At 39.2% G+C, this 12,840-nt stretch overlaps 1 protein-coding gene across 1 annotated transcript in view; it reads left to right on the top strand.

The window, feature by feature from the left end:
• The first annotated feature begins 3,842 nt into the window (after window positions 1–3,842).
• LOC134639538 (ADP-ribosylation factor-like protein 15) overlaps window positions 3,843–12,840 on the top strand; it is a 98,498-nt gene continuing 89,500 nt past the window's right edge. The window contains exon 1 of the mRNA XM_063490805.1: window positions 3,843–4,231. Within this exon, the coding sequence (XP_063346875.1) occupies window positions 4,220–4,231 (12 nt within the window). The 5' untranslated portion in view covers window positions 3,843–4,219. The remainder of the gene's footprint in view (window positions 4,232–12,840) is intronic.

Raw genomic sequence — 12,840 nt, 5'->3', positions numbered from 1 at the left:
GGATAATTTAACCGAGACATAAATGGTAAAATTTCCTCTGTTTTCTCCACTGATAACCCTGCATGCCTCAACATAGCCACCTATAAAGGACACATAGACAATAAAGTGTGGGAGAGACTACACGGAATTCCATTACCAATTATTCTGATGATTAATAACGCGATTATTGAACTTATATTCCTAGTATCAGAAAATTGTTACAGGCGGTCGCTCCACTTTGCAGCCCAAATACTGTTTATCGATTCAAAATTGAATCAAAGCTGAAAATCTTTGTTTAAATGGTGTTACATATAGCAGGTAAGCATTTCCTTGGGAAAGAGGCGCACTGCACAAGGACGTCCATAAATTCACTTTGCTTGGTAGACACTGCCCCCATGTGGCACTTTTTTGTTTTGTCTCTCAGTGAAAGTGTGTGAATTCTTTACATTACCCGAAGTGCTATTGGTACAAATAATATAAATGAAAACGATTAAACATGGAGGGGAGGGGGGGGGGGGTCTTAATAATACCTCACTACCTGGATTTTGGACTACCTCACCGACCGACCACAGTATGTGAGGACTCAGGGCTGTGTGTCGGACAGGGTCGTCTGCAGTACGGGGGCCCCACAGGGAACGGTTCTGGCTCCGTTCCTCTTCACCATCTACACTGCAGACTTCTCCCACAACTCCACCCAGTGCTTCCTGCAGAAGTTCTCTGATGACTCTGCTATAGTCGGCCTCATCACTGATGGAGATGACAAGGAGTACAGAGGACTGACTCAGGACTTTGTGGACTGGTGCCAGCTGAACTACCTCCAGATCAATGCCAGTAAAACAAAGGAGCTGGTGGTAGACTTCCGCAGGCACAAACATCCTCCACTGCAACCACTGAACATCCAAGGTATGGACATTGAGGCTGTGGACAGCTACAGGTACCTTGGTGTTCATCTGAACAGCAAACTGGACTGGACTCATAACTCAGACGCCCTGTACAGGAAAGGGCAGAGCAGACTGTACCTGCTGCGGAGACTCAGGTCGTTTGGAGTGGAGGGCCCACTCCTGAAGACCTTCTATGACTCTGTGGTGGCCTCAGCCATCTTTTATGGTGTGGTCTGCTGGGGCGGCAGCATCTCTGCTGGGGACAGGAAGAGACTGAACAGGCTGATCCGCAGGGCCAGCTCTGTTCTAGGATGCCCTCTGGACCCAGTGGAGGTGGTGAGTGACAGGAGAATGGTGGCTAAGCTGTCATCACTGTTGGACAACATCTCCCACCCCATGCATGAGACTGTGACAGCACTGAGCAGCTCCTTCAGTGGGAGACTGCGGCACCCACGGTGTGGGACGGAGAGATTTCGCAGGTCTTTCCTCCCCACTGCTGTCAGACTGCACAACAAAGACTCCAACTGATCAACACACACATCCACACATGTGCAATAATCTTTTCTGGCATCGTTGTATTTTTACTGAGTTGTATATAGCACTTGTATTCTATTTTTATCTTATTGCATATTTTATTCTATTTTATTCTACTGTATATAGTATTTTATTTTATTCTATTCTGTACAGTTGTATACTGTATTTATTCTTATTTTATTTTATTCTAATTTTTGCTTGATAACTTTTGCACTGTCCACTTCCTGCTGTGACAAAACAAATTTCCCACGTGTGGGACTAATAAAGGTTATCTTATCTTATCTTATCTTATCTTAATAAGTGGCAAAGATAAGGGAATGTTTTTTAAACTGTGCATCTGTGTCACAACTCAGTCACTTTTTAATTCACTCAACATGAAATGAAAGGAATACTATTTTAGTGAATGGCCTTATGACATTTTTTAGTTCAAGGTACGGTAAGTTAATCATACGTCCTGGTTTATGTGGGACTACACAGCATTTTTATCCCTTGTTCTCCTGTCCCACATTTTGACTCGTTGCCTCATATTTGGACTGACTGTGCAGGACACTTTTCTGAAGTCTGACTTTTACCCAACGCATGTGAAGAAAGCAGGGAAAGCTTTTTTAAATTACATTCAAGTGAAGGATAGCATATCTGATGTTATATCCATCAAAACAGTCACCCAATCCACAAGCTTTGCAGATGCTGATGAATATAATGGCATTTACCAGAAAGAAAATAAAATGCCAGCATTTACTTTTTCACCTTTTCACTGAAAACACGACATCCAGATGAAGCGAATCAGCGTTTGGTTCATCTGGCACAGAGGTTTCTTCTCTTTTTCTAGAATGTTTTCAAAATTTTGAGAAAAGAGATGGATGGATACGAAAATATGGTGTGAAGTGACAGTACATATCTGTCCTAAGTGGCTAAATATCACTAAAATTGACACATAAGCCTCACAAAAGGTATGAAAATCTGATAACCTGCACAGTTTGCTGTATTTTTATTTTAAAATGAGAACTCAAAACTCGGACTTGTCCCATATTGTCCTTCACAAGCAGTGCTTGTTCCACATTTAGATTTTTGATCACTCTGAGCTCGTAGTAGAGTAAGTCTGCTTTGAGCCATGTAAGGTTTGTGATTCTGGGTTTCTCTCCTGGATGTGGATATGGATAGGTGTCCTTGAAAGTCCTGATGGTCTTTACTTCTGGTGCTGTGTTATCTCAACCACTATATACCTACAGGCCACCAGGGGTCTCTCCACTGACATTTGAGTGAGCCAAATTCCAGAAAAAAAGAACATTACTAGACAGGTATACGTTTACACGTGTTTGAAATTCTCTGTAGATGAGATCAAAAGCAATGTTATCCTTTGGACTCTTCTTACCATTTTTCCACAACTTACAGACTTCCCCACGGGACATCCATTTCACCTTACTTTACTGACTTCAGGGAGGTTTCCTTAATAGCACATCACATTAAATATTGAAGAAGGATGTGGTCTCCAGAGATATAAATAACTTCAGTATTCAGCTTCCATCACATAAGCAGACTTTTAATTTACATTGATATAACATAAATGCATTGCGTGAGCTCTAATCGTGCTTTGCTCTAGATAGTTCTTACTACTTTTATCCCGCTAATTTGAAGTTTTGCCCACGGATAGTTTTCTTTGCAGTCTTTTTGGGGGAGGTGATGAGATGAAACCATATTTGCATAGGGTGCCATAGTAGTAGCTAGCAATACTCTGAGGCTTCTTGATCTTAAGTTCGATTTCCTTTGCGTGAAAGCTGTTATGCACCTGCATATGCATTCTTTCTTCTTCTTCGGATTAATAGCCACGTTTAGGAACCAGTCTTTCACTCTGATGTATGCTTATCATGTGATCTCTTCTCATTCATTATGCATAGTGTGCTATATTATGACAGAGTTTGTTTTAGTCTGCTCGAAAGCTCGATAACATTGTAGAAAACTGCAGCTGAAGCTGAAAGATGTGTTAGATCTGCGTGAACACCAGTAATCTGGTGGAATGTAAATAAGTACAGGATGTTTTTTTTATTCCAGTTGACATGACATTAATATTCCATGCTCGATGCTGCCAGAATTGTCCGCTTCCTTTGAAAAGGACATGTGAGCCAAATGTTTAATGTTACATAATGATTTAATAATCTATAGCTCTCTGTATAGTCCATAATCCTTACTTTGGCGTGTGGCTGTAACGCAGATTAGGATGTGAGAAAATCTATTCATCTTCAGTGTCAGGGGATTATTTACTATTAAATCATATGATTCGGAGTGAAAACATAAACAGAAATCATCTCTAAAATCTACTTAAAATTAAATAATAATAAAGAAACAAAAGGCAAATTTAGCGACATTCAGCCTCACAGTGAAAATAGACAACCCATGTGTTTGGTCATGTGACCGCGATGCGTGCGCAAAACGACGTGCGTGACGTAGCGTGCAAGGCTTCGTAACAGTTTCCTCAACCAAACACTCAACTGATATTGTGTGATAAAAACTGGAAGTCCGCCGGTGCAAGAAGGAGCTGTTTGTTGAGAAATACACTCACCAACCCGGCGACCCTCGTCTTCTGAAACAACCGGAGACTCTGCTGCACTGAAAGTTGGTTCAGTGGCGAAGAAGGCGGCTACATTCTGCCTGTAAACCCTCCGAAAAGGGCTGGTTTTTATTTTGCTTTGACTGTCGAAAGGCGGGGGATACGAAGCGACGTACGGTGAAAATCCGTAACATTTTCGACTCACTGAAGAAAACAGAAAACAAAAAACGGAATTGCTACAGAGCCAGTTCGTGCTGCTGTGACTGGTCAGCGATAGTACATGGATTATCTGGTAAGTACGTGAAATGAAATGCCGTGGGGTTCCTTGTGCCAATAAGAGACCGCTTTGAACGTTTGTTTTCCTGGCAGTTGAGCTCCCAATGAAGCTGTTGGTGTCACGCAGGTGTGTGACCTTTTAACAGCCAGGTGTTTGTTACTATTAACTAATTTTGTATTTAACTATAGGCGTGGTGACATGTGTTGATTTATGCTAATGTCAGGTTTCTGTTGTAGCCTCTAGGTTTTGCCTGGTAGCTGTTTCTAGCTGTTCGACTCAGACACAAGTCTAGCCATCTAGCTACACTCTTCAGGTGTTTATAATGTGCCACGAAGCTGCCATGCTCCACAAAACTCGCTGCTGCTGGGGATAAAGCTGCACTATGTTGGATTTGGAGTCAAGCTGTCACTCGAAGTGACAGTTTGTCACTGCGTTGGGTTGAAAAATTAGTTCCCCTGCATACTTTTAATATCTGTGATTGAAAACAAAAAGAAGAGATTTATTTCAATCCGGACTAGTGCACCAGCTTTAAACCGTGAGATTATGTTTTTTGGGTCTTTGCCCACATTGTAGGAATGGGATGGGTGCTGTTGAAACAGTGCAACAATGGAGAGGAAGCTGTAACTGAAGGCTTTCCCTGGGAATTTATGAAGCCGGAGGAAAAAGTGTACACAAACAATGTGCTGTCATCTCACATGGGGGACATGACAGTGTGAAATGCAAAGGAACCTGCCCACCCAGTGTTATCAGCTTGTTTATAGTGGGCCTCCCAAGATGTGACCGAAGAGGAACTTCGAACTTTGGCTTCGCTGGGAAATTTCTTGAGCAAAGATGACAAAGTCCTATCCAGCAGCTGCCACCAGAACAGCTGTACTGTTAATGTCTACCTTGCTTGTGGCTCCTGTGACACACTTTTAGTTTACTTGGGTTATACTGTAAACTCTGTTAGATGGTAATGGAAAGTTCTTGGTATCAAAGGGTGAAGGTACAGCTGTCAAAAATAGCAACTGTGTGTCATGAAATTAATGTAATCTGGCTTGCCTTAGCTTCCTTTGTTTTTCTGATGTAAGGGTTTTTTTCTGCAAATAAGCATTTTTTAAGTACTGTTTAATGTACTAAAGCTTAAAATACACTTTTTTAAAATCAAATGTGCAGACTCCTCTGAAGTCAGGTAACACAGACTCCTTGCCTCAGTTATATGAGGACCAGTCATCCTTGTATGTGTAGTAATCCCCCGAAAATGACCATTTTGAGCCAACAAAAACCCAGCAGGTGCTTCACAGACATGACAGCATTTACAATGATTTCAGATCATTTTGTAACAACTGCACGAAAAACAGTCTGCCATATATTTTCCTCACCATAAAGCACAAAGTAAAATTACCCCTATGTACATATTGACAGGAATGTAAACACTTTCCAGCTTACGTGCTTGAAGGATTTAAGATTTGGTGTGACAAATAGTTTTGTGCAGAAAGCACAGCTGTAACTGTGGGCTGTTGGAGCTGAGTGCTTGGCTGTCCTCTGAGGTCAGGCACTCAATAGGCGCAGGGCCTCCTTTCCTGCTGTGCAACACTGGAGACCTGGCACAAGCCTAGGCCAGAACTTCGTCTCTTTCGCTTTCCTATATTAATTTGAATGTGTTGCTAAACTTTTAATAAGTTATTCTAGTCTTGCTTCCTGTTCGGGCTTTTTGGTAAGGTTTTGCATCAGGTTTTGCACAGCGGTAGCACAAATAGGAATGGAAGCTGACAGTTACTGCACATTGCTGGGTAATAACTGTGGTTTGAGCTTTGACAGTAGTTGAGATGTGGTGTATTCAGTTGGGAGCTGGAGCACGTTGAAGAGGCTGTACTTCTGCAAGGTCAGCATTATGTTTTAAAAAAAGGCCATACTGACCTGCTGCATTCACACAGGAATTTGGTGCTAGTTGTTGCCATGACGCAGTCTTACCATGGTACACTTGTAGTGTTTGGCAATGTCTTTGGTTTGATTGTACAGCATATGTCTTTAATTACTTTAAAATTGAGAATTTCATGCACAAGTTGGAGTTTATTTTGGATTTTCTCTAATCCACACATGTTTAAAAAGTATACATGCACTCTCAAATAAATACATATCCCCACTAATATTTGGTTAAATGTCCCTTAGCAAGTTGTACCTTAACCAGAGGCTTTTGAGAGCCATTAACAAGCTTGTGGCATAATTGTGACATAATTCTAGATGTATAGTTAATCACTCTTCTTGGCACATTCGATAGAGTTCATTTAAATCTAGGACCCCCCCCCCCAAAAAAAAAAAAAAAATGAAAGTGCATAATTAAAATCCTAACATTACCGTGACATTCATTCCCTCGATGAGTGTGGAAAGTTTTGACCACAGCTGTCTGTGAAAACACAAACATGGCAGTACTGTTAGTTGGCTAATTTCCATAGCTCACACAAGAACATATAGGGTTATTATTAATGGTCTTCTAGCAGACATGACCTTTTTAAATAGAAATTTGCTTATTAGACTGTAAGGCTTTATGTATTATTCATATAAGAAATATTTTATCCCAAAAGTTGGGAAATTGCTGTGTTACATCAGCCAGCACGTTAAATACAACTTTTAACAACAAAGCTCAAATAAAGTATATTGGCTCAATAAAATAAATGTATAATAAGGCAAAGTAGCTCAAAAAAAGGGTTTAATGAAGAAAACTCTTAATATAATGAACTAGGGAATAATACAGAAAAATCCAAATATATGGTATGAGGTAAGAATTATTTTTCTGTATTTGTCCTTGTGACAGCGGGTCTGAGAGAGTGCTCATTCGTCTCATTTATGGGTGTGGTGAGATTTACAGCGTACACATTTTCCCTCAGTCTTACACAATATTTGCCTTTTGTGATGACGTATTTACTTCCCGTACACGAATGAATAAACCCTCATGGACTGACCTTCTGGTGAAAATTTTGCTGTGTACTTTACAAAGACAGATCTGTAATGTTGTAATAAATATTGACGTTGTTTAATGTCAAACAACCAGCACTTTAAAAAAAAAATTTAAGTTATGCAAAGACTCTGTGACAGTGACTGCCAGACATTCACCTCAAGGCATGTGGTAAAAATGGGATAAGAAAGCCTGAACTGCTGATAACACGATTCACACATTTACTCATGTGGCTCATATTCAGGAAGAAATCCATAAGAGAAGCATTAAGAAAATAGAAGCTTTGTTGCAAGAAATGCAAAACCCAATATTTTCATACATGTAATGTTGTTAATGTTATGTTGTTGAGCTGATATGATTTTGACACCATTGGATTAAAAAAAAAAAAAATCTGTAAATTAATTGTGATGGTTGTCGTTAAACAGTTGTTGCTTACCATCCTTATCAAATGGAAAGCCTTGATGCTTGAGTCATACAGTCCTGATCAAGTTTAAAATCACTTGAAAAATGGCAAAAAAGTCATATTTTGCATGTTTGGGTTAACAACGTGCCAAGTAGAGCTTCAATGTGAAACAAGAAGAAATGGGAGTGAGGAAAAAACATTTTTTTGAGCATGCAGTTTATTGAAAACAATGCTTGAACTGAAACAGGCTGTTTTATAGCCTTCAAACGTTTAAGACCACATGCCTTTAAAAGGCCAAATTTGTGCAAAAATGTGGATTCATTGTCATTTTCTGTCAGGTACTTACACTGTCATGACTTTCTGATGGCAAAGGAAAAGAAAGTTCCCTTTTTGAACGTAGTTGGGTTGTTAAACTGCATAAGTCTCTCGCTGTGCGCCATCACTGCTGAGGTGGGACGCAGTAAGACAGTTATATTTTTATTTTTTAATTTTAATTTTAATTTTTTTTTTAAATGATCCTGAAGGTTATGGAACAAAAGAAGTCAAGTGGAAGACACCCCCAAAATTTTACCAGCACTGAGCCAGAGGATGCAATTGGCTATCTGTCAAGACATTGGACGTTCCTCGACCCAAATTAAGGCCGTTACTGGTGCCAATTGCAGCCCCATAACCAAAAACAAAAAATGTCTTCAAAGGCCTCGTCTCCTCGAACACCACAGAACTGACCGTTTGGCCTTTACAAGAGAGCACCAAACATGCAACATTGAAAGGTGGAAAAAAGTGTTATTCTCTGATGAAAACATTTTTTTACCTTGATGGTCCTGATGGTTTCCAATGCTACTAGCACGACAAGCAGATCCCACCTGAGATGTTTTCTACGCGCCACATTGGAAGGGGTGCCATAACGGTGGGGTGCTTTTTCCTTCAGTGGAACAATGGAGCTTCAGGAGGTGCAGGGGCATCAAACCGAACGGCTGCTGGCTATGTCCAGATATTGCAGAGAGCATCCCTAATGACTGAGGGCCCTCGTCTGTGTGGTAACAACTGAGTCTTTCAACAGGACAAAGCTACAGTACATAATGCCCGCAGGACAAGGGACTTCTTCCAGGAGAATAACATCACTCTTTTGGACCATCCTGCATATTCCCCTGATCTAAATCCAATTGAGAACCTTTGGGGATGGATGGCAAGGGAAGTTTACAAAAATGGACAACAGTTCCAGACAGTAGATGCCTTTTGTGCGGCAGTTTTCACCACATGGAGAAATGTTACCACTCACCTCATGGAAATGTTTGCATCAATCATGCCGAAACAAATTTTTGAAGTGATCAACAATAACAGTGGAGCTACTCATTATTGAGTTCATGTTTGGAACTTTGATTTCTGTTTTGGGGGGGGTTACGGGTTTTTTGGAGGTGTGGTCTTAAACTTTTGATCGGCTGTAAAACAGCCTGTTTCAGTTTAAGCGTTGTTTTTAATAAACCACATGCTCAAATGTTTTGTCTCACTCCCGTTTCTTCTTGTTGCATGTTGAAGCTCTACTTGGAACCTTGTTCTAAAATATGTTTGTTTGTTTCTTTTTTTTTTTTCCCAAGTGGTCTTACACTTTTGATCGGGACTGTATTTTGTTCTTACCATAATTAGAAGGTAACACAAACTAAAACTTAAGGCCTTAGTAGTAGTATTTGCAGTTTGTAAAAGTAAACTACTTATGAGATGGGCACAGTGGCATGGAAAAGTTTCTATGAATACTTAATATGAATACATAACCTATATAAGATGACTTCATGGAATAACCTTTGTCTTTTACAATCTCAAAATAAAAAATTTTAAGGTTTGGGCGCCCTACACTTGAACTGGCAAGTCTCATACAGCTTGAAAAGAGTTTTTGTAAATCAGCTAAGAAGCTCTCTGTTTGGGCAAAAATCCATTAAAAACAATCTTCATGGAAAAGACTTCAAGTTATGTGAAACCTTCAGGCTATCTTAGATGCACTCCTCTTTAGAGGCCTGTCTATATACTTCTGATAATATTTAGGTCAGGGGACTGTGGGGGCCATGACAAAACTTTAAGCCACTTGTGATGTGTTTAAGATCATTATCCCGCTTTATAAAACATACTGTTGTGATGTTTGCTTCCATAGTTAGCTGGTATTTAACGGAATACATTCTTCCAACTACCAGTAAAACATTGTCTGTACTACTAGCTGCAACACAAGCTTAAACTATAATTGATTGTAAGCTCACTCTCTAATCTCGCCCTTAAAAGTTGAAGAAGTGTTCTTATTTCAGCCACTAAATTCTGTTTTAACTTCATCAGTGCACAGGAATTACTTCCTGTATGCATCAGTCTTGTGTAAATGTTAATTTCCACCCTTTAATGCTTAATTTTGCAGTGAGATGCCTTCTACTTAATGGGTATACATGACATTATATATAATATAAAGTCATGTATACCAGTCATGTATAATATTGTATTTATAAAGCTTTGAAATGTTCATGCATTTGCCTTTCCTTGTGTAAATTCATTTCTTAATGTCTCACAGTTTAATAAGAGTTACCCGCAGGGTACTTTTTCCATTCATTTTTCATTCAAAAATTCTGTGAGAATTTTTTCTTCTTGCTTTTTACCTTTTGGAGATCACTTCATCTTATGCTTAGAAATTTTGAGCAAACTTTTGCATTTTACTGTTAATACACTAAAGGATTTACTGAAGGACTAAACACCTGTATCCATGTTTTTTTTCGCAGTCCAACCCACTGCCATTATCTTTCCCTGACAAGTTACTATTTGACATGCATAGCCACAACTGCAACCTGGTGAGTGAGCCAGTCAGTAGGGAAATGGTGTGTGTGCATGTGACATGGACATTAACTTTTATTTTTCTTGTATTAAAGGTCTAGGGAGTAATGGATATGACAGAAACAACCGCATTATACTGCTAACACAACTGGCTCTTTGCAAGCATGTGCACAAACAGCATGCTAACGCAAAGCTAGCGAAGAACGCGAGTAATGATAACTGAGTGGATGCCATCCCTAGCCTAGCAGTCAGAATCTAAACTTCCACAGGCTTGTAGCATTGTAGCCTCCATTTCTAACTGTGTGTGCCAATTTTGCTTTGTGTCGTTGGCTTTTCAAACAAACGCTAAAATAAAAATCGATTGTACGTCCTTCAAAGGATAGGGACTTCTGTCGGTGTGTCTGACTGTAACATAAGGTTTATATTCTGTGATGGTCATAAACAAGAAAGTAATGTTTAACTGTGTAACTGATTACTTTCTCTGGGGAGTAATGAAGTAAAATGCTGCATTACTTTTAGGAAAGTTAATGTATAATATGTTAATTTTTGGTCTGGAATAAAATATCGATACGATATATATGATATTTCTTGTCACATGTTGGGTAGGTAGGAGGGAGAGCAGGTCATCTGTTAATTGGAAGGTTGGTGGTTTGATCCCTGGCTGCTTCAGTTCAGGCCAAGATACCAACCCTAAGCAAGTTGCTTTGCAATGCATCAATTGGAATATAAATGTGTTTAAATGTTAGATAGAAAGCACTTCTCCAGAGAAAAAGTGCTTGTATGAATGGGTGTGAATGAGGCATGTTATATAAAGTGCTGTATAAGTATCAGCCCATTTAGATGTTTTTGTAAACTTTTCCAGAGTTATGACTCCTCCAAGTCACTGAAGTTAACTAACCTGCAGCGAAGAACACGAAACTCACAAATGCAGGCTTAAGGGAAAGCTATACTTCCTGTTCACTGTATTGTGATACCATGGATCACATGAGATGTCTTCTGATGATTGCTATCGTTACACTGAAAGCATTTTGGTACATGATCCCACTAGCTTACAGGAATTAAAAGCTCAAACGATGCCTTGGGTGTTTTGGAGATTTCACGAGGGTACAACAGGCAACATTTTTGAATAAAACATTTAAAATAGCCATGCTTTTGTTGACGCAGTCAGCAATAGGATCACACCTTTATGAAAATATATTGAAGCTTGCATGTGTTTTGGCTCAGAAGAGCTCCTTTCCAAGGGCACACAGCAGGCTGTGGCAGATTGACATCTCACAGCTGAAGCACAGAGGAAAGAGAGCTGATGGGAAGTTGTTGGCAGAATGAATATATCTTGTTGGCATATGGGACACAAGGCTGATGTTTTGTCCCCTGTCTGACCGTGTTACACACCTCACTGGCGCTGGCAAAGATCTGTGCCAAGTTTTTTTTTTTTTTCTTTTTTCTTTTCTTTTCCACAGGCAAACAAAAATGACCTATTGTATCCAGATAAGAAAACTCAAAATGTTTCAGTAGGGTATATGCTTTTTTATTGTTCGGTCGATATTGGGCTAATCATTTACTTGAGCCAACAAGTTTGAGTCAGGTTTCACTTGGAGGGTTTATGTAAAGTTTGGTTAAGGTGTTCACTGATCGTAAACCTGCATGTTTTTTGTCCTTCCCATCTGCTGTTTAGCTCATTGTGTTATGGAGAGGACCACTGATCAGTATCTTGGAATGGATCAAGATCAGTGTTGCTGTTAAGATAATGGATCATAATCCAATACTGGCACTTTGACTTCCTTTTTTATCTTGACTTCCACTGATATGTTGTCTTGATTTCCACTTCCTTTACTCTGTCTCAGTCCGTAAATGATGTCATAGCGTTGGGTACGATGAAACATTTCTTTACTGGGGAAAATATGCTCCTGGATTAAGGAAATGCAAATGAGAAGTGTTTGTTGTTTGATTTATACTAATTTTACTTGAAAAATAAAAAATGGCTTGATCTATCAAACGATTAAATACGTGTAGCTTTATTACCAAGATTTCCATTGTACAGTTCATCTTACTGACCTACGATCATTGGATAAAGTGCTTTACAATGGGCCATCATAGACTGTCATATAACTAATCCCAATACAGAAGGTGGTGTCTGCTATAAAAATTGTGACATGAATATGATTTGAATATACTGTATTCAGTAGGATTTTGATTTATTTATTTAGCACTTTTTGAACGTGACTTTTTGAAACACTTTACAAAAAAATGGGATTTCTGATCAAAAGTTGCACCGTTGCTTTGGTTTTTAAATTAATGAAGAAAAAGGACATTGTAATTTGAGAACAACTAGATGAAAAGTTGTTTTGTTGACTTTGGGCTTAAAAAAAAAATTTCCATGACAAAATCAGCCAGCCACTACTTGACCCTCTGAATTTGATTATTTTTGTACAATAACTTCATGTTATGAAGCCATGCAAAATTTTGCCTTGAAAGTAAGATTTT

Source organism: Pelmatolapia mariae, linkage group LG12, assembly GCF_036321145.2.
Source record: "Pelmatolapia mariae isolate MD_Pm_ZW linkage group LG12, Pm_UMD_F_2, whole genome shotgun sequence".
NCBI lineage: Eukaryota > Metazoa > Chordata > Actinopteri > Cichliformes > Cichlidae > Pelmatolapia > Pelmatolapia mariae.
This window is presented reverse-complemented; position numbering and strand designations above follow the sequence as displayed.